At 38.8% G+C, this 22,745-nt stretch overlaps 2 protein-coding genes across 11 annotated transcripts in view; one reads left to right on the top strand and one right to left on the bottom strand.

The window, feature by feature from the left end:
• Positions 1–457: 457 nt before the first annotated feature.
• MDH1 (malate dehydrogenase 1) lies at positions 458–19,220 on the bottom strand. Its single transcript, XM_045979294.1, has 9 exons — positions 19,085–19,220; positions 13,337–13,435; positions 12,612–12,708; positions 9,989–10,164; positions 8,059–8,181; positions 2,583–2,759; positions 1,954–2,067; positions 1,323–1,412; positions 458–796 (listed from the first exon to the last, which is right to left on the bottom strand). Exons 1-9 carry the CDS (start codon positions 19,085–19,087, stop codon positions 671–673), a joined length of 1,005 nt encoding a protein of 334 aa, XP_045835250.1. The 5' UTR covers positions 19,088–19,220; the 3' UTR covers positions 458–670.
• A 151-nt stretch (positions 19,221–19,371) lies between these two features.
• Positions 19,372–22,745, top strand: part of LOC123925775 (WD repeat containing planar cell polarity effector) — a 473,517-nt gene continuing 470,143 nt past the window's right edge. For 8 of the 10 annotated variants that reach the window (XM_045979285.1, XM_045979289.1, XM_045979283.1 and 5 more), the window contains exon 1: positions 19,372–19,929. The gene's annotated coding sequence lies outside the window, so the exon portion shown is untranslated. The remainder of the gene's footprint in view (positions 19,930–22,745) is intronic. The other 2 variants (XM_045979288.1, XM_045979292.1) reach the window with 1 other exon arrangement.

Genomic DNA, 22,745 nt, shown 5'->3' on the forward strand with positions numbered 1-22,745 from the left:
GACCTCAGGGTTGTAGGGGCTCAGCACCAGGCATGGAGCCTGCTTCTTGAGTTTCTCTCCCTCTCCTTCTGCCCTTCATCCTGCTCCCTCTTAAAAAAAATAAATTGAATAGAAGGGAATGAACCTTTACTTTTTTTGTTTTTGTTTTTAAAGATTTTATTTATTTGAGAGAGAAAGAGCATGAGAGGGGAGAAGGTCAGAGGGAGAAGCAGACTCCCCATAGAACTGGGAGCCTGATGTGGGTCTTGATCCTGGGACTCCAGGATCATGACCTGAGCCAAAGGCAGTCACTTAACCAACTGAGCCACCCAGGCACCCCTATCCTTTATTTTTAACATTTTCTGTCTTTACTACCTTCCTCTAGTTTAAAAAAAAAATAACCCCAAGCTGGGAAACATGCAAGTTTGTTTTTTGAAGAGCAATGAAATGTTAGCTGGAAATAAGAGTCTGAATCATCTTCATTTGAATATATATTTTATTTAGGATGCGGCACTAACAGCATGATGATAAACTGTCACAAATTTATACCAAGAAGCACACAATATTTCAAATGTGGTGTTTTTCATAAGTAATTTAAGTTTAGCATTATTGTTATTTGGTACTAGAATCAAAGACGACATTTAGATTCTTCAGCTTTAGAGCCTTTAGTAACATCAAAATGATTGTCTAGTCAGGCAGAAGAAAGAAATTCAAAAGCAGTTTCTTTTTCTTCTGCCAGTTCCTTTGCAGTTAGGTCCATCTTCTCACGTGAGAAATCATTAATAGTGAGACCTTCAACAATCTTCCAGGTCTTATTCTGTTGGAAAATAATTGCAAATAAAAGATTTACAATTAAACTAGAACTGATCTTCCAGCAAGCAACAACTCAGACTGACCTTAAAGCTATAGGAGTATCTGTTTTTAAAGACTGATTCTAAAGAAATCAAAATCCAGATCTTAACAGGTAATTCTGATAAAAGTTCAACACTTAAATTTAAAACTCACTGAATCTAGAAAAAAAATCTTTAAAAGAGGATTTTATCAGCAAACATTAAAAAAAAACCTAACGCGTTTAGTATGGCCATAATAAAAGTAAGGTACTATTGGTAGATATCCAGTATTAGAGTCATAATAACAAAGTGTCTAATAGCAAGAGCTGAATCTTGCTTTCCAGATTAATTTCAATCTTTTAGTAACCCGAAGTTGTGCTTTGCAGAATTTTAAAGTTGAGAAAAATGTCTAATTTAGTAAAGGAACAGCTTCCTAAATTATACCAGTATTAATAAAAACATGCAACTACTTTCTCAGAATGGACAGAGGGAAATAACCCCCGAATACTTTACCTTGATTGTAACAGGGAATGAGTACAGCAAATCATCAGGAACACCATAGGAATTGCCATCAGAGATAATGCCCATGGACACAAATTCTCCCTGAAAATAACAATGTTTTACATTCTTGGGGGTGCTTAGGGATTAGTTTATGCAACCAAATGACACATGAATTAACAAAACTAAATCTGGCAATGCTTTCTTACTATGTGTGTAACTCCAATACTGTATAGGGAAGCATCACCAGGCACATCCCTGACAGAGTAACTTTTATGGGTATTATCTCACTCCACTCTCCCAATCCCTGTGAAGTAGGCCAGAGAAACGTAATCCTCATTTTATAAATGAGGAAGCTCTGGCCCAATGTAAGTTTTAAGAAAAAAAAAAAAAAAAAAAAAAATCATGTCCACCAGGTGTGCTAGGTGTTTTCCAGTTTGCTCATCTAATCCTTAACAGCCCTAAGGTAAATGCCACATGAAAGATAACCAAAGGTTAATTAACTTTCCCAAGATTATTCAGCTCATGGGCAGCTGATCTGGGATATAAACCTAACCTGCCTAACTGCATGGTTATGTTCTTTTCATATCACAGCATCAGAGGTCAAAAATCAAAGAGCGGCCTGTGCAAATCACGGAGTCCTCACCTCTGGGGTTCCAAACCAGATGTCTCTGACGTGGTCACAGATGGCTTTTGCAGCAGACATCGCACTGGAGAGCTTTCGAGCTTTGATGACAGCAGCACCACGCTGCTGCACAGTCTGGTTGGGGACAGGCAGAGACAGCATTACTTGATCATGAAAGCACAATTTTCATCACTACCAAAATAACCCTGGAGTGAGAGACCGCAGCCACAGTGTAATGTATTCCCCTCCCAAAATCATACAATTACCCAGCATGGGCCTTACCAACCTATTTGTTATAAGCATGTTTTTTTGAAAAAAGAAAACTACAAATCCACATAGAAAGTTTACTACACTCCACACAGAGAAACGGATCTCTTTATAAAGATTAACTGGAGGACTAGAAGGAACTCTAGTTTTTCCCCACTTTAGCAAGCAATCTTGACTGCCACACAGCAGATCAAATCAGATAGGATCATGAGTGGCTCTGTACGTAGTCATCAGAAAAACTGTGAAAGGTCTGCTCTCCTTGAGAACCACGCCACCAAATGGAGAGACACTTGGAGATGGTCTTGGAGAGACAGGTGGGGTAAGCAATGTGGTGTCTCTCTCCAGAGTTCTCTATGCTTGGCTGTTAAAGAGATTTTTCTTACGGTGATGAATTCTCCCTTGAGCCAGCTGTCATCTTTCAGAGCGTCATAAACACCAACTTCCTTTCCTTGCAGTTTCACCTTGGCGTGGCTGACATCTGGGTACTGAGTTGAGGAATGGTTTCCCCAGATAATGACATTCTTTACATCATCAGAAGTCACACCAAGTTTAAGAGCAATCTAGTTAAATAGAAAACAAATGCATTACTAAGACAAATGCTTTTAATTTCAAACTGTGCCTGTCTGACAAACATCTTTCAGGCCTCTGAAACTTCAAGAGAAGCCATAAGTTTTATCTATCTGTATTAAAAAAAGAGAGAGAGAGAAAGAAATATTGCTTGGTAATTTCGTAAAAGCTTAGCAGTATAAACAAAATGTGAACCTGAAACATTATAGGCTAGAATATTTAAGAGTAGAGACCATCCTACTACAGTTTATGATTAACTTATCAGTACAGGGGGTTTATTAAACACAAAACGCCAACATAAAACACTATGCAAGAGGTTAAGAATATGTAGATGTGATCTTTGTTTTGTTGTATTTACTTGGAGATGTCTTCTCAGCACTTCTGAGCAATCAGGTTAGAGTATGGGAATTTCTCCAAATTTAGGTGAAAATTTTTTATATACACATATCTAAATTAGCTATTTTCAAGTAATCTTAAATATGAAATTTTGGAGTTTTGGAAGCCTCTTTTGGAAGAGGCTCAGATTACTAAAAGTATGGTTGTCTTCAATTAGATTAGGAAACCAAAGGAAAGAGCTTAAATAAAATACTAAAATGATACCAAATATGAGTTTCTAGCTATAGGTTTAAAAAGCATTTAAGAGGACACGTGGCTGGCTCGTTGGGGGAGCATGTGACGCTTGACCTTGGAAGTCCTGAGTTTGAGCCCCATGTTGGGTGTGGAGATTACTTTAAATTAAAAAAATGTAAAAAGCAAACAAAAATCACTTTAAGATCCTGCATGCTGGGGCGCCTGGGTGGCTCAGTGGGTTAAGCCTCTGCCTTCGGCTCGGGTCATGATCTCAGGGTCCTGGGCTCTCTACTCAGCAGGGAGCCTGCTTACCCCCCCTTCTCTGCCTGCCTCTCTGCCTACTCGTGATCTCTGTCAAATAAATAAACAAAATCTTAAAAAAAAAAAGATCCTGCATGCCTTATAGTCACACATGACTTGACTATCAATTATATCATGTAGTATACTAGCCACAGATAAGGTTCGAAAATTATGTTTTGAAAGATATAAATAGGGCGCCTGGGTGGCTTTGTGGGTTGAGCCTCTGCCTTCAGCTCAGGTCGTGGTCTCGGGGTCCTGGGATGGAGCCCCGCATCGGGCTTCCTGCTCGGTGGGGAGCCTGCTCTCCCCCTCTCTCTGCCTACTTGTGATCTCTCTCTCTGTCAAATATATAAATAAAGTATTAAAAAAAAAAGATATAAATAATCAAAATCAGTTCACTTATTTTGTTATTCACCTCAAAAGGGAATGTGAAAAAAGAAATTATGGTTAGTTGTATGCATAATTTGTTCTTAGATAGCCGAATTGTGATGAACCAGAAGGGAATGTTTTAGAAAAAAGTTTTTATGATTTTATGAGGTGATGTATTAGGGTATCGTTGTGGGTGATTTTTCCTTCCTTTAAATTATGGTAAAAATGAGAGAAAAAAATAGCTGCACCAGAGTTCACTGTTTTTGCATGAAAAAAGTCAGTCTCAAAGGTCTCTTACTCACTACATGAGTCTATTTTTGTGACATTCTCAAAATGACAAAATTAATTGAGATGAAGAACAGACAAATGGTTGTCAGAGCTTAGGAATGGAGAGGGAGTGCATAACTATTATGAGGCAGCATGAGGAGGTTCTCTTACGGGTGATCAAAGAGTTCTGTATCTTCACTGTGGTGATTATAGTAATCTATGTATGTGATTAAAGACAAAGAAATGAATGTAAAAACTGCAGAAATCTGAGTGAATCTATTAACAGTGTTGTGTGTAGTTTAGTCAATTTCCCAGTTTTAAAAAAGCTCTATAGACATGGAACATGTTACCAATGGGGGAAGTGAGTTGATGCGGATGTGGGATTCTCTGTACTATTTAACTTCTTCTGAGTCTATAATTACACCAAAATAAAAAGTGAAAACAAAATAGCAACCAGCCAAACAAAAAGGATACTGATGAAAAAGGCCAATACCTGAAATGTTTGCAGTGACTTGAGTCATCTTTATACCAATTTATTCAGTCAAGTAAGAATCCAAGTGTGTTTACTTTCACTATGACCCTAACATTGAGACTTCTTAAATCCTAGAATAGTTAAATGATTTTAATTCTCTTAAAATTCTGTTTTTGATATTTAAAATCACTTCTCAGCTAAACCCTGCTTCATCTAGAGTTCTGTAAGTATTAGGGCTATTTACCATTTAGTATTAACAAATTAGCTGGACAGTTGGTTTCTAGAGAATCCAGCAACCCATCTGCTTATACCATACAGTGGTATGCTGTGCATTAAGTACCATTTTCTGTGTGTGCCATGACCTTCAAGGACTTGGTTAGAACTGCCCTAACTTCTACTTAGCTAGTATCACAAAGAAAAAGGAAAATTTACCCGAGGCAAGTAACCCAAGATGTCTATTACCAAGAACTTAGAACCTGTAATTTTGCTGAATGTCAGCCCCAACTGCTCCAAAGTATGACGCAGCTACAGGAAACTCCTTACGTTGTCCTGCTGCCTACTTCCATTTTTTATTTTTTCTTGAGCTAATTCACTTCTGAGTGGATAGCAAAGTCGATACTTTGCAGATGCAGTCTCTGAATTTCATTCGTGTTAGAGCTAGTCTAAATTAACATGTATCCAGGATTCCACTTCCTTGCTCCCTTAGACCTTTCACATCTAACATGTAGTTCTGTTAAACAGTTTTGGACTAATTCTCCAGCCCAGTAATTCCTCCTGCTCCTCCGCACCCCTATACCAGCTATTAGTTTTATTGCCAAAATACCCTGTCGGCATTCATATACAGCTCTGGTTTGCAAATACACAGGGGAATTCTGCAGGTGATGAACAGTCACTAGGGAGCTAGGTCTTCTGACTTCCAAAATGAATTATGTAAGGCTAGCAACATTTATGTAAGAAATTAAGTCTTTGAGCTTGTTATTTTTCTCACTGGATGAATAACTCCTACAGGAAGAAAAAACCGCTTTTTCAAAAACTTGCCAAAAGTTCTCACTATGCCAGACTGACATACCGGAACATATGCCAAAAGTTAAAGTCTAACAAGACTACCACTTCTCTCTTTCCTCACTCAGACTTTTGCCCCTACAGGGAGAACTGTTTTGGGCACTGGGACAAAGTGTCACTTAGTAGTACCTCTGGAAGCAGAATTTTCCAGTGCCTGCCTCCACCAATGCCTCAGCTGAAACAGCAAAAACCAAGTTTTTCAGTGGAGTCATTTTACCTCTTTTCCCCTGTTGCAAGTAAGCTACCATCTGGCCATCTAGAACCTACAAATGTACCACCTAAAACCATCTTTTCCTTCATGACTGTTCTGTAGTTTTGTAGTACACAATCTCCTGCCTCCACTTATTCAAATGAACTCCCATTCTTTCTACCCCCCTCGACTTTAGCTAAAAAGTAAGGAAAAAGACCCAGTTCACAGCCTAAAGCCCCACAGGAAATATTTGCAACCTAACAGATTATCTAAGACCTTCTAAATTAATGGAATTTTCAAGGAGATATATGAGATGTGGCTCTTCTCAACTCTTAGTTATAGGCCTCTTAATAATTAACACTGCTAATAAAAATCATTACTACTAAATATAGTCAATCTTTATTGAGTTTTATTATGTGACACGTACCATAAAAGAACTTAACATAGATCTTACCTTATTTAATCCACATAACCTCCCTTTGAGGTAGAATTATTATTCCATTTTATACCTTGAATACACTTCCTCAAGGTCACAGAGCCAGTAAGTGGACTTAGGCCACATAATCTCTTTACGTAAGAACACACCTAAGGGTTTGGGAGTCAGGCAAATCCAGCTGGCTTCATCATTACTAGCTATATGACTATGATCCCAGACCATTCTGGGCTTCAGGTTTCTGTGTATAAAACAGAGATAATGACATATCCCATACAGGTATTAGAAGAATGAAATGATAAGTTACACACAGAGCATTCAGCTTAGGGTAGAGGCTTAACAAATGTCAATTCTTTTCTCTGTTACTGGATAACTCCAAAGCTGGAAGATGATCAATTCTCAGTTTAAAGCAGTGGTTTTTCAACTTAGACCTCACACCATCTTCTGATAAAATGTTTTCTTCAAACTAAACAAACTGTCTTCTTTAGAAGAAAAAGGACTGAATTCATAGACCTATCTAACAGTGATGACCTGTGGATGAGGAGGTATGGCCAGGAAGTTGCTAGGGAAAAAGGAAAGAGGTTATGTCCAAGAAACTAGAACTCTGTTATGGCTTTGAAGGGCACTGGGATCATCTAGACCCGAGAAAGCCTAGGAAACCAGCACAAATGATCAGAGGTGGTGCCTCATTTTTCAAAGAGCTACTGGTCACTGACCCCTTGGCACATTTATCTAAAATTTCAAGGGGTAAGGAAACTTGAGAACAATTAAAATTCAGTTTCTAAATAGTTCAAAGTAGAACATTTTATGGAAACATGTAGAATATTAAAAAGATATAAAAATTAAATATAAAATTAAACATTAAAAAATCTGAATCTGATGGGTTAGCTATAGGGAAAAAGGAAGCAGAACCATACAAAACACAAAAAGCTCAAATCTTTTTTATAATGTCCTATATATCTGGCAAAAATAAACTATGTATTGTCTTGTTAATTATACTAATAACCGATTTTTTTTTTTTTTTTAAGGTAGGCTCTATGCACAGCATGGAGCCCCAGGGAGTGCATAAACTCATGACCTTGATGAGATCAAGACCTGAGCTAAAATCAAGAGTTGGGAGACTTAAATGACTGAGCCACCCAGGCGCCCCTAATGACTGGTTTTTTTAACCCCTGTAGCAAGAGGACATTAGGAACACTATTTTGGCATAGTTAGCAAATGAACTATAGTTGAGAAAATTAAGTACAAGTTCAGCCTCCTTAAGAGTCTAGATGCAAAGACTCCCTAACAAATTAGAATAGCTTCCTACTTGGGGGCGCCTGGGTGACTCAGTGGGTTAAGCCTCTGCCTTTGGCTTGGGTCATGATCCCAGGGTCCTGGGATTGAGCCCCGAATTGGGCTCTCTGCTCAGCGGGGAGCCTGCTTCCCCCTCTATCTCCACCTGCCTCTCTGCCTGGTTGTGATCTCTCCCTGTCAAATAAATACATAAAAATCTTAAAAAAAAAAAAAAAAAAAAAAAGAATATCTTCCTACTAAACAAAAACAAAAAAGTAAGCTTTAGCTACTTTAAAAGTGTGAGAAAAAGGTTTTAAAGTTGAACATTCAAGATTTTAAAAGGTGTTTTTCTACCTGAGCTTTAGCTCGGTTGTGATCCAGACGAGTCAAGCAACTGAAGTTCTCCTTGGGAATGGATGGTGCCGACTTGGCGGCAGTCAGGCAGTTGGTATTGGCTGGGTTCCCCACCACGATAACCTAGGATATATGGGAGGCACAGTGAAGTTACACATCATATATTGATGAACTAAAGTATCTTGGAATATGACTGATAAACGTGTAACATGTAGCCTTTGTATCAAGTTTGTATGAGCTAAGTATAGTTACCACTATAGTTTCTATGGTATTTCCACTCCACTGCTGGTGTCTGGTGTGATTACTGAAAACATGTCTTTCTTTAATAAAGCCACCAACATGTATACAAGTTGCTTTCCAGGTGGCAGCATCTAAGACCAAAGGTACATGTCTATCCATTTTGTTTTGTGCCAGAACAGAGACAGACCATTTATCTCTTTACCACACACGACACACAAACACGCAATCAAAGGCTCTGAGAGAACAATTCATTCATAGAATTTTCCTCCTTATAAAACTAGTCCAAGAAAGAAATTCTACTTGAGCAGTTTAACTTTAGAACAATGATTTATTTTTATTAATTAAAGGAATTTTTTCATCTTGCCTAATCCTAAGAATTAACTGGGGTTTGCTAGAATACAGATTACCAAGTCCTATCTGCTCCATACCTGCTGAATCAATCCTTAGCAGAAAGCACTTCAGGCTACTTTTTTTTTTAACTGGGGAAGTACAGGATATACTATATTATAATACAGTATAGGAAAATGTCCACATGTACTTAACCTTTTAAGTTTTAGATTCTTTAATAAAACTATAAACATACTGGGAAATAATGTCAAGCTTATTAAAAAGCTGTGAGCTTATTAAAGATTATCTCCCACATCCTCTTTACCCAGATTTACTAATTTTTTCCATTTCTCTTCCTCTACACACGCGCGTGCACGCGCGCGCGCGCGCACACACACACACACACACACACACACACACACACAGCACCCTTAGTCTTTCTGGCCCATTGGAGAACAAGCTAAGGATCTCATACTCTAATGCCCCTAAGTACTCCAGTGTCAGCAAATATTTTTCCAAAAAGGACACTTAGCTGAGGGGTGATTCTAGTGCAAGCAGCACAGCTCTAAGCAGCCTGGATCAGTCCAAACAAGGCTGTCTGTCATTTTTTTATTAAAAGACCCATGAATTTCTACTCATTTCTACTATTTTCTGTTAATGATGATGGAAAATAAAAGTATGCTATTTAAGCTGAATTCTACAGAAAGCAAAAATTCAGGTATGTATAAAATATTGTAACTGAACATTGTAACTGGCAACTTTAAAATCTTAAACAATTTCTTTTACCTTTGTTTAAAGTCAGGACTGGGAAGAACAAGTCTAACAAAATCAGTAAAACCTCTAACCAAAGGAGGCCTTACTGTAATATTAAGTAAGGCAAATTCAGAAACTAAAGTAGCTTGAAGAAGAGGAAGTAATACCAACCAACTCCTCAAAAGACAAGTATACAAATTTCTCTGGATTAAGAAAAATCTGAGCATTTCAGAAGCCACCATCTCACTGCTGAGAACATACAGCCATCTCTCCCTACCATCATACACATCCAATGTCTGAACAAATATTCCCATGCATCAAAAAGGCACCAGAATGTTCTATGCCTTCTCTATACGTCTGTAAATTAACAGTAAATTTCCATATCACAGTAATGGACAAAATATTTCTGAGCACCTCTAAATAAAGATTTCTACATTATAAGAAAAAAAACTCAGAAAAGGAGAGCTTATCAACTGAAACTCTATCTGTATTTACTGACCACTGCAGAAAAGTAGTGGAGAAAGCAAATAATTTTGTCTTGACTTAAATGCTGAAAGAAGAAATTTCAAATGCTGATAATAGAAACCCCATAAAATACTGTATTCGTCACCTTAACTGACTTCTTGGCATATTTCTCCAAGGCTGCACCCTGGCATTTGAAGATTTTCACATTTGCTTTAAGTAAATCTTTCCTCTCCATGCCATCCCTTCTTGGCATGGAGCCCACAAGAATGGCCACATCCAGGTCTTTGAAGGCAACATCTTCTTTATCTGTTGCAATGACATCTGTGAACAGGGCAATAAATATGCAGAGCTACTGAAACAGCGAAGTCTGAGGTTTTCTTTTTCACACTGAGCCTAGCCAGTAATTCTTTCACTTTGTAGCAAATGTTTACTTTACATATCACAATGATAAAAGTTTTAGGGGCCTAAGAAAGGAAAAGTTATATAATCAACAAACATAATAAAATGTAAATTAATTTTGCTTTTCCTATTTCGGTAATCATTTCAAGTTTGAAAACTCTACAGCTTTTGTTCTATGATCAGGTATGATGCAAAACACAATATGGTAACTTTCAACTCTGTGCAACATTTGTTATTCAAACCAATTACCAAAGATAACATGAAGGAGAAACTAATTCACCTAACCGTTAAGTTGTGATTACTTTAAGATCTAAGATATCAATCACAGATTCAAAATAATGTTTATTGAGGAGCTTCATGCCAGGAGTAACACTACAAATTTTGTTATATCAAATTTAATCTTAGTGCTTTATGAAGACAAAGAGGTTTAAGGAGGTTAATTTGCCATCTAAAAGCAGTGAACCTGTAATTCCAGCCCAGGCTGGTCGAGAGGCCAACCACTATTCTGCGTGCTAGTTCAGTAAACATATACTACTTACTCTTTGATCGAAGAACATATATCATCACTCTCCTTTACTGACAGTATTAAAAAGGCCATGATCAGTACTATAGACTGAATGTTTCTGTCCCTCACAAAATTCAGGTTGAAACCGAATCCCCAATGTGAGGGTATTAAAAGGTAGGGCCTGTGGAAGATGATTATAGGTTATAAAGGTAGATCGCTCGTGAATGGGATTAATGGTCTTCTAGGAGAGGTCTCAGAGAGATTCTTTACCCCTTTTGCCTTGAGGACACAGGAAGAAGATGGAAGCAGGAAATGGCCTCTCACCAGAATGTGAATATGCTGGTACCTTAATCTTGATTTCCCAACTTCCAGAACTATGAGAGTTAAATTTTTGTGGTTTATAAGCCACTCAGTCTATGGTATTTTTGTTATAGTAGCCTAAATGGACTAAGCCAACCAGGATTTAGCATTGTCATTGGTAAGTTGTTAGGGGAGTCAAATTGTGTTATAGTAAGGCTGCTGTAGAGCCCCCAACAGGTATACAAAGAAACACCAGTTGGTGAGGGGAATATTCTGCCCAGCCATGCATACTTATTTGCAGAATCTACATGCACTGTCATATTCACAGCTGACTGAGGACAAGCTGACTGTAACCTGGACCCATCCGAGAGCAGAAGAACTCAGCAGAGAAAGGAATAAAAATGTGACAAAGCAATAAAACTGATTCGGAAATAGAGGGTGAGTTGTGTGTTAACTATACTTCAGTTTAAAAAAAGAAAGAGAGCATGAGGAAAGGGAGCCAGCAGAATAGCTTGGCGGGGCAATGCACTCTCTTATATAACTATGCAACCAAATGATTCAGGCAAGAGAGTACCCCTTTGTAAATGTTTATTGAACGGACACATGAATTCTGAGCATGATTTTTTTTTTAGATTTATTCACCTATTATCTTAGAGAGAAAGTGAGATCCACAAACATGCAATATGTGGGGGGAGGACAGAAGGAGAGGGAGAGATTGAGAGACTCCTGCTGCGGGTGGAACCTGATGTAGAACTCCAGACCATGACCCAAGTTGAAACCAAGAAGAGCTGGACACTTGACCCACTGTGTCACCCAGGCACCCCTCTGAGCATGATTTCCATTGGGTGTGTATATATTTTGCTCTGTGCAAACTTGGGAGAGTATTATTAATTAATCCTTACTAAAAAAAATGATAATAATGAAGGGATACTTAAAGAAAAATATTCAATTTAGTTTACGAGTTGACCTAACATTTTAATGAAGCCGTCAATCAAATTTAAGCCTTCTATCTTACATTTGTGTAATATTTCAATGACTCCTAAAGGCTCTTAGCAGAACTCTCATGGGCTTTTTCAAACTATGCAGCATATGATTATAACAATTTATGCTGCATCTCAATCTGATGACTGGCTGTGGGTTAGGACTACATGTGAGGGACCAAACAATTTCTAGCCTCAGGGTAACGTATAAGTCTGGAAGACATCATGTAGAGCTGGATAATTTAGGCATTACTACTGCTTTTTAAATACATTTCAAATAACAACACAATGCAGACAATCTCAAGTGTATAACCCTTGTGCAATATTATGCTTAATTAGTAGGGTAAATTATAAGCATGTTGGAAAAAAGCATAGTCTCTTAACTGACATTGGTTGCTTCTTGCTTTTACCCTTACTTATTCTTGGTATACATCTTACCAAATAGTTGAAGCTCAAAAAACAACAAAAAAACACTTTTCTGAAATAGTTTCTAATTGAGAGGCTAGTTAAAAATCTAAACCTGTTTTTTGAAAGACATAAGATACTATAAAATCCTTTTATCCTCCACCACCCCCCCAACTCACCTTTCAGGAGAGGAAGGGCACAGTCTTGCAGTTCCATTAGGACACCATCTAGGACACCCATCATGGGCGTGATATCCAACAGCACAAGAATTATTGGCTGCCAAATAAATAGTAAGGACAACATCTGTCAGTGTAGGTTATATCATTTAGTCACAAAAAAGTCCTCTTGTAAATTTTAGTTCATGGAAAGCTAAATATTATCTGACACGAAGGATGAACTTGATATCTATGGGTGAAGAGAAGGAATAAATGCACACTTTAGAAGGATTTTAGTGGAATAAGGGAATAAGAAAAGGGGGTGTCATTATACTTAAAAAAAAAAGAATAGGGGGTATCTCTTTAAACTGGAAAGCAGATCTGCCTTTTGACTATCTTGGGTCTAAAGACCATTTATCAATAAGTTAGTGCTAATTCAGCAACTTTCTCTCCCACATGACTCTCCCTAATAGTTACTGTTACTAGTGAAAATCTTCCAGAGACCATTATCTGCTGGCTGAACCAAGTCAACTAAATAAAGTATGCAGAATAGTTAATACGCAAAGCATTTTCAATGGCTGGAGGGGTACATATAAATAAGATACCAGCTTACATTTATAGCAGTGTGCCCCTTATAATTATTGGGATAACCCATCCCTTTTGTCATTAAAATATTTCTTTGAAACTAAATACAGGGTTTATTGACAATATTCCTATTTTGACTTGCAGTTCATAGATAGTTCCCCTACCTGGTCTTTACCAAAGACAGATCCATTTCCAATACTGTACAGCAGGGAATATGCAATTTGGCCAGCTGCTCCAGTCACAAGGACTCTGATTGGTTCAGACTGTAATGAAAGAGACCCATTAATTAACATCTTATTTAAAAATGCTATTTTGCCCTAAAGATATTCAGGATTTTCTCTATAATAAGACAACCGCATACTTCAGAAGTTTATGTAAAATTTTAAAGTCTCTTCACATGTGGCTTAGTGGAAGATAAACTTATTCCAGGCTTGTCCCAGTAAATATAGCATGCACAAATCAGCTGAGCAACTTCTGGAACATGTGTCCTTTGGCTAGATATTTATGCAGTGTTACTTAACTCTCACTGTTATCCTGGAGTTACTTACAAAATCTTATCCATCTCTTTAAGGCTATTTTGCCACTGAAATAGGCCCAAAAGAGTTGATGTGCCTTATATGGTGATACAAACTCTGGCAGCAACTAGAACCTCATAAATCCTCTTATGCAAATCCCCCCACTCCCCATCTGCTAGAACAGAATCCCTCACACCAGGAAGACAGTGACAGTGGTTAAAATTTTCCACTTACAATGAGTCAGAAGTTTTAATAAAACTACTAATCATGATTCAACTTGACTACCTGAAGGAGGAAAAATAAATCTTTATTTTTTATTTAAGGAGAAAGATAAGCAAGTGAATACTAGATTATTATAAATTTTACCATTAAATAACTATTATCACAATATAGTGACATCTGACAACCTGATTCCAAAGGAAAAGTAATTTTATTTTATTTTTTAAAAGATTTTATTTATTTATTTGACAGACAGAAATTACAAGTAGGCAGAGAGGCAGGCAGAGAGAGAGAAAAGGAAGCAGGCTCCCTGCTGAGCAGAGAGCCCAATGTGGGGCTCGATCCCAGGACCCTGGGATCATGACCTGAGCGCAGAGGCTTTAACCCACTGAGCCACCCAGGCGCCCCAGGGAAAGTAATTTTAAAAGAGGGAAAGTACAAAGAGCGTAATAGTTGTAACAGAAGTTGCCTTATAGACCTCAACAGACCCTGAACAAAATACAGACATATGGACACAAATAATAAGTAATATTCAAAGTGATGATCCCGAGTCACTAAAAAAAAGAAGCTCATATAATTAAAAAGACAGAAATATTTATATTAAAAAGAGCTGAACAAAAATGTTTGGAAACTTAATGGATACATTAGATGTACAAATCTGATCAAGGTGGACTTTTCCTTTCCTTGACAATACTGTGTAAATGGACTTTCACTGAGTCACCTCTATTGTTACCTGCATGAGAGAAGTGGTCCACTGAAATGAATGGGGCAGAAGTCTTTGATTTCTTTATATTTGGAATTTCCTTTTCCAGGTGAGTCATGTCTTTGGGATGGAAGGAGACTATGTGCTATGACCTTCCAATCCTGACCTCTGAAGTTCAGAAGTATTTAGCAATTTGACACCCAGAGAAATCAAAGGAAAAAACTCTAAGGAAAGAAGTGTCAACTGCTGTAGAGAAATGAATCTGTATGTAGATATTCAGGATTTTCTCTATAATAAGACAACCACATACTTCAGAAGTTTATGTAAAATTTTAAAGTCTCTTCACATGTGGCTTAGTGGAAGATAAACTTATTCCAGGCTTGTCCCAGTAAATACAGCATGCACAAATCAGCTGAGCAACTTCTGGAACATGTGTCCTTTGGCTAGATATTTATGCAGTGTTACTTAACACTAGCTATGCATACATAGCAGACTATGTATGCATTTCTCTTCACATGTGGCTTAGTGGAAGATAAACTTATTCCAGGCTTGTCCCAGTAAATATAGCATGCACAAATCAGCTGAGCAACTTCTGGAACATGTGTCCTTTGGCTAGATATTTATGCAGTGTTACTTAACACTATGCTATGCATACATAGCAGACTATGTATGCATTTCCTCCTCACAGATGTGTGACCAGGATGTGAGTGCAAAAAAGGAGAAAACTACGGAGTTTACTCCCTGACCTGAGTCTCTTCCCCATTTTCTTTTCCAACTTTTCCCCTAGGCCTTCATACCCCTAAAAGGACAAGATACGGTAATTCCCCAAATAAACATTTTTTTTTTTAAGACATTCTTATGTTTCCAAACAGATGTCACGTTTATAAGGAATGCTAAAGTTATCATATATGGTTATTTTTTATCATATGGCCTTTACATGTTTTTAATTCTGTCATTTTCCCCTCTTCCCTTGGAGTAGGTGAGAAAAAGGGACTAGAGGAAGAATTTCTAATTTCTAAATTTTTAATTTCTAAATTCTAAAGAATTTCTCTTTAGAATGCAAGCTCCTTAAGGACAGGGTCTTTGTCTGTTTTATTTACTACTACACTTCAACTGCCTACAACAATGCCTGGCACATAGTTGGAGCTCAAATACTTGATGAAGGAATGGCTGGATCTTGTAAAATCACTACCCCAAACTTGGAAATGTAAAAGAATTGTTTGGAAGCAAACCTAACATGCTCAAAAAAAACGGTTTAAGATAATTTATTCATATATACTTGCATTGAGAAGGTTGGAAACTTAGTGATCACAATAATTCCAGCTATAGTTAGGAAAATTATGTCCTAGTTCTAATGATATAGTTTTATTAATCAACTGATAAACTGTTATCTTACTTCATTCATTAAATCATACACTACTGGATCTCTATTATGTACCTGGTACTATTTCAGGCCAGATAATCCATTAGTGAACCATGTGCAGGAAACAAGAGGATAACCCAATTTTCTAAAACAGGGGTCTAGAGAGGTGGCAGAGTATATTAGAGAGAGAGCCTCTAGAGCTGCATGTTCTGGGTTCAAATCCTGACTTTACAACTCATCAGCTGTGTGCTTTTGACAAGTTAACTTAACCTCTGCATTCAGTTTCCCCACAGTAAAATGGAGACAATGATAGCAGCTACCTAACAAATAAGGTAGTTGTACAGACTGAGAGTTAACATAAAAAGCATTAAGAACAGTATGTCGCCAATACTAGAATTATAGATCTCTGTCACCACAGAATTTTCCTCTAAGGATTCTTCCACCCTGTGGTGTTTTACTTATATGTCTGTTACTCGCTACTAGACTGTGAACCACCACCGCCTTGCTGTGAGGGCAGTCTGCCTTTGCCTCAAATTTGTGCTCTATTACAGTGTTCAACAAGTATATGCTGAATTAATAAAAGGGTTAAGAAAAATATAAACACATGATACTTCAACATAAAGCAAGCCAGGATAAGAAATAAGGGGGAAAGTGAGTATCACAATCTGTAAAGATTACAGGTAGATGGTTAGAACACAATAATTCAGTCAATCTTAGGTATTAATTTTAGCTGCTAAAAAAAAATGTGCTCCCAGTATCACAGTCCTCAGTGAAGTACTTGTGGCCAGCTAATGAAGAGCTGCTAATTCCATCTCAGCAGTTTCTTCTAGGTCTATGAACAAGTTATTTTCACAGATAGGTAATTCTATCTTACTAAAAGTAGGATGAAGCCTAGTAAATGCCTGAATGTTTGATTATGAAATGGGAAAGGATGTGCCTATTTGGTTCTTTTTGCTCTTTGCAACATTGCAGTACAATAGCAGGAGGGTGGGAGATTCCTGCTGACTTTCTACAATGTTACAGTGTGAAGACAGGTTACTATTCTTTGCTTAGATATCTGGGCAGTCTGCCAAGATCCAAAGGAGGAATGTCTCTGCTCTTAGCAGGGCTCTAATGACCTTCCTGCAGATTCAGACTGCTTTGCGCATGTGCTCAAGTCTCAGTTGTAAAGCTTGAATATAAGTGTTATTTCTGTTATTCTACAGAAAAACCCCACGTATTCCTTTTCTTTACTTTATAATTTACATATATTTCTGTAATATAAAAAAGAAACTATCATTCAGATTCCTTCATACAGTTAATCCTTGGTGTCCTTCCCTATTTCCTCCTTAAAAAACAACAACAACAACAACAACAAAAAACTGCTTTGAACAGCTTACAAAAGATGACTCTTTTTTTAAACTCAGTGATTGTTCACATGGTCTCCCGAAGAGGCAAGGAGATTCTGAGTCACCTGAGAGGGCTGTCAGTTTCAGTAAACTGACAGAGGTGTTCTTTCTTAGGGACATCTGTGTTATCTGGTGCCCGAGTGACCTTCCATGAGTGAGACCTGTCTTTATCTACCGTGTTGCAAAACAACAAAAGAATGGGGGCCCAGGATTCTCCCTGTGACCTTGGGAAAATCATCTAACGTCACTGGGCTAACTTTTAAAATTAGAGTAAATAATTTCCAAATTCCCTTCTGATTCTAGAATTCCAATATAATGAATTGCAGGGAATGAAGCTATCAGGTAATATAAATGCTGATAAAATAGTTTGTATTTGCAGTATGAATTTGTATGTTTCTCCAGAACCTCAGCTATGGAAAATAAAATTTCAAAATGACTTGGTAATTGTCTGTACTGTACAATATGGTATGATGGAAAGAGGTGTAAGGCTCTTGGGAGCAAACTGCTGTATGACCTTGAGTAAATCATTCTCTTTGGGTTTCAATAAAGTCAATTTTAAGATATGAAGTAGGGGGAAATTTATCAAAATGATCTTTAAAGGTCCCATCCAGTTCCAAAATTATGAAGTCTCAGCTTCTCTGTTACCTCTGCATTCTTGCTAAGCTTCTTAAGTCAGAGACCACTGAAATCATCATTTAAATTATAAGTAGGAAACTGAGGTTTAACATTTACTGAGAATTAGTAGCTGTCCCCACTGGCCCCTTATAAAGGTGGAGGAGGCAGTGATACCCTTGCCTTAAAAATATGTCTTTCCAGGTTCTGGAAAATTTCCAATTCATTCAAACATTTCCCCATAATCCCCACTTATCTCAGTATTTTGAGATGGGGGGGGGATAACTTCAACTATAAATAAAAGTACTAGAGAAATTTGTCTTGATGTCAAATGTCACCTTCAAACACCATGCAGATTATTCATACGTCAGAGTTCCCTCACCAGCCTCCCCCCCTTTCAGGAGAAACAAGATGTGATGATCTAGGTATCCTGACCTTCACAAGATGGTTACATTGTATAACATTAAGAGTAGGGGCTCTAGAATTCATAACCTACAAACTAACAAAGAACATCTGCACTAGTTATTTGGCTAGTGATGCCATCACTGCAACACGTTCTGTCATTACAAAAGGACATCAATGAACAGGTTTTAAGTAACATTCTATGAAATCAGATATGGCGGAAGCACGGCTCTCGAAAATGTCCATCGTAATCTGGTAAGCACAATTTACACTTAAGGACCTTCTGCTTTCAAGGGGTTTGTGACAAAAGCTGTTAAAAATACTGTTGACTCAATTAAAAAAAAAAAGTTAGGACCCAACACCGCCGCCTCCCCAGTCAAACGTTATCATCCTTATCAAACCCTGTATCGTGCTTTGGAGAAAACCTGCAGCTTATTTTGTACCCACGCTACGCAGCAGGACTGAGATCAAGCCTCTCCAAGGACAAATTTCTCCAGAGCCCTTGTAAGAGCTCCCCAGGTGGAAACCAACCCCTTCCCAATTACTGGGTCACTGCGACAGTCCCCAAAAGATGACTCGGGTTTTTCCAAAGGGCTCGAAAGACAGTGCTTTGCAGAGCCGCCCCCGCCCCATAAGTCCTTCAAATGCAAGAAACTCCACACAGGGGCGCTTAGGTCGGGGGTAAGCAGGATCCAGGGGCTAACACTCACCATGATTAAGAAGTGCGCGAACAATTCCAGCACCTATAAAATGAGCCTCAGAGAATCGGGTCACCTCTACTGCGGAATTGACTTGGGGAGGGCGAACGCTCTTAGAAAGAAAATGTTCGTCTCCCAACCGCAGGGCCCTCTGGGAACTGTAGTTTATGCAGCCGGATTATGGCGCATTCTTCAACGCATTTCCTTCAAGTGTTGAACTACACTTCCCGAGGTCAGAGGTTCAATCACGCCCTTCTCCCTGCGCTCTTCGCCGATTGCAAAGTAGTCCCCGAGGGCGGGCCGCTATGATTGGAGGACAGCGATGAGCTGAAGATTTGTGCTTAGGAGGAAGGACCCGCCTGTTGGCGCCCAATAATTGGTGGGGGGGGAGGCACGTGGAAGTCGAGGGAGGAGATACAGACCCTTTAGCTACATCACCCACTCGTGCGCGAGTGAGACTTATCTTACCCCAAGGGTAAAAGTGGGAGGTAAGGAGCCCTTCCGCTGCGTAAAATCGGCTCGACCCGGAAACAGAGTCTCTTTAAAACGTTTACACTCTGTAGGGGCGGGCGGAATTGACGTGTTGCGAAGGCTGGAAGGCTTCTCAAGTTGCTAAGCGACGAGGCGGGAGAGCGCGCGCACGCACGGACTGCTGGTGAGTACCTGAGGGATTTGTGGCTCGCGCAGCTCCGAGACCGAAGACTCCGAGCAAGTGCGCGGCGGCTTGCCGGGTCCTTCTTCCCTAGTTGCCAGGGGACCCTCCGCTCTAGGTAGTGTCCGGTGACGAGCTGAGCAGATTGCAAGGACGCCCCTCTGAGGCGGCCAGCTGCCGCGCGTCTTCCCAACTCCAGAGGCAGGTGAGCCCGGGCCCAAGGGCAAGGGGTTTTCTGTTAACATTAGGGTCCGAAATGCGGTTGTGCGCCGTTCCGCGTTGTTTTTATCTACCCAGGTGCTGACCTGCTGACCCGCAGGCTCGCCGGTCCCTACTCAGCGCTGTTAGGATAATAGCCTTCTGGAGGGTGTAGTGCCTTGAAGTTCTTGCCCCCTCCTTTCTGTAAGATGCAGCTCTTTCAAAATTAAATAAAAAATAGTGAGCGTTTGCCTTGTGGGAAATGAAATGAGCACTTCCCTTCCTGGAGCTCACAGTTCACGGATCTAACTTTTTTGCCCATTCGTTTTTGGAGACTGGCTACTGTATAAACCATCTTGACCTTGAAATGATGCCAAAGCTGCATTTCTAAGTAAAGTGTGGCAGCTGTATGGGAGACACTGGTTGTTTCAGGCAGAATCTCAACTGGTAAAACAACTTGAGGTTTTCATTTAAAATTAATGCTGCCTAAGAGAGTTGTAGTGCTCCTTGAAACCTAGTTTGATGTGGATATTGAAAGGAAGATGTGGTGTTCTGGAATAGCATAACTGTAAGCAAATCAGTGCAGTATCTGTATTAGATAATGTTATTGTAACTTTTAGTTTTTCCTCTATCAACTGGTAATTGAAAGCCAACTGGTACCTTTCAGTTTAACTCTCTTCATTTTGGAGGGTTTGCTGTTGTGGGAAAGAATATAACATATTTCCATTTTTTAAAAATCAGTAGTATTTATTATAACTGAGTGATTCTGTCTTCCTTTAACGCCTTTATTCACTTCTTATTCATATACTTTACTGGTTTTCCTCTTATGTCATTGGTTGCCCCTCTTTTTTACTTCTGACTTCTTAACATTGGAGTGCCTTTATTCTTCTGTCTGCACTTAATCCCTATGTAAGTTACGAGTTGCTTGGTTACAGATGTCAAATGCCTGGTGACATCTATATCAGAAAACTCCCAAATTTGTGTCTTGTCCTGAATTCCAGATTCTGTGTCAAACTACTTCCTCGTTATTTCCACTTGATTTTCTTTTTTTTTTTTTTAAGTTTTATTTATTTATTTGACAGAGATCACAAGTAGGCAGAGAGGCAGGCAGAGAGAGAGAGAGGAGGAAGCAGGCTTCCTGCTGAGCAGAGAGCCTGATGTGGGGCTCCATCCCAGGACCCTGGATCATGACCTGAGCTGAAGGCAGAGGCTTTAACCCACTGAGCCACCCAGGTGCCCCTCCACTTGATTTTCTAAATGCATCATTTTCACTATTTTACAGTGTTTTCTACTGAACAATCATAGATAGAGCTACAACACCACACCATTTGATACAGATAAAAATGACCTGGAATTTCTCCATTTCTAAGATGTTTGTTGTGGATGGGATTATGAGATTTCAAATGGTAGAGTGGTAAAGAGCTGTGATTGGTTAGATGAAGACTGGCTTAATAAATTGGCCAGGAAAATGTAGGGCGAGGATCTTAGGATGTGGCACCCTAGTAGGCTGTGGGAATCTAGAGATTAGTATACACAATTGCTGCCTTTTTAGAGCCCCCATAATAGCAGGGAATACAACTATGTAAAGCCATAATGTCAGTATGGTATGACCTGGTTAGTAGTAATAAAGAGTAACTCTGGGGTGCTAGGACTTTACAAAGGAGTTGCTGCCTGAATGAAGACAAATGGATGTTTTGGCCAAGCAGCTAAGGTAGGAGGTAGAACCACATTTGCAGTGTTGTAGTAGGGTTTTGGGTTGGGAGTAAGACAATTTGCAACCATACATGCTTTAAGTTCCTGTTTGTTTTTTTTTGTTTTGTTTTTAACTAAGACTAACTAACTAAGAACTTAACTAACTTAACTAAGAACTGTATTACCTAAGACTGTAGCTATGAATCCTGTGGCTCTTAAATTTAAATTAAAATTAAATAAAAATAAATAAAAATCCAGTTCCTCAGTCATACCTATATTACAAGTGTTCTAATCATATGGGACAGACATATTCCAGATAGTGGAATGTCAGACATTTCCACTATCACAGAAAGTTCTTTTGCACAGCTGCTAGAACTTAGTGGCATCAAGGCATCACCAAGAGCAGGCACAGCTGCAACATATCTTTGTAAGGACATTCCTTTTGCCTGTGGTATACAATGGCGTGCATAGCTGTTTGTGATACTGACTACACACACAGGAAGAGCTCTGTCAGAGGCAAGAAAGAAACCCAATTCTAGCCTTGACCATTGCTTTTGTGTTTTGGAGGAACTTACTTTAACAGTCTTGGTGTGTCTGTTTGAACGAATATTTCCAAACATTGCATTGTCCTGCATCTTGAGTCACGCTTTGCATCAGAGAACCCAGGAAGGGTTGAGAAAGCAGAGGTCATTGCCTGGATGATACCACACAACATCTTTCTGCTGCCGTCTACTGTTTTGGGATACCTTTGTTCCTGCTACATTCTAAATAGATGGGAGAGCATATAACACATACAGAAGCTTGAAGTAAAATGGCAGGTTCGGACCTTACCAATAATGGGGATTAGGAGGGAAAGGAGCCCAAATGGGGTATCTGTGTATTTTAATGTGTACACGTCTATGTTCTTAGGTACTTCTAACAAATTGTCATATGTTTTGTTTGGATGTATTTTCTTTATCTCTTTTAGGAGTTCTTCCTATTAAATATCTAACTGGTTTTATAATTTTTGATATTTTCAGTTTGGATGAAACAAACCTGTTTTTTGTAAATCAAATTTCACTATAGTTGCATTTCTAAGGAAGGGAAAAGTGGAGAGATGTAACTGGACACTGGCCTAAGGGTGCTTTAAAT

The sequence above is a fragment of the Meles meles genome, chromosome 15, assembly GCF_922984935.1.
Source record: "Meles meles chromosome 15, mMelMel3.1 paternal haplotype, whole genome shotgun sequence".
Taxonomy (NCBI): Eukaryota; Metazoa; Chordata; class Mammalia; order Carnivora; family Mustelidae; genus Meles; species Meles meles.

What these genes read in the sequence shown, in the direction of transcription:
- MDH1 (XM_045979294.1), bottom strand. An exon ending in TGCCCTTCCTCTCCTGAAAG is followed by an intron (nt 10,165 to 12,611) that starts GTGAGTTGGGGG and finishes CCCTGTTCACAG; the next exon opens with ATGTCATTGCAACAGATAAA. An exon ending in TCTGGTTTGGAACCCCAGAG is followed by an intron (nt 1,413 to 1,953) that starts GTGAGGACTCCG and finishes TGTTATTTTCAG; the next exon opens with GGAGAATTTGTGTCCATGGG.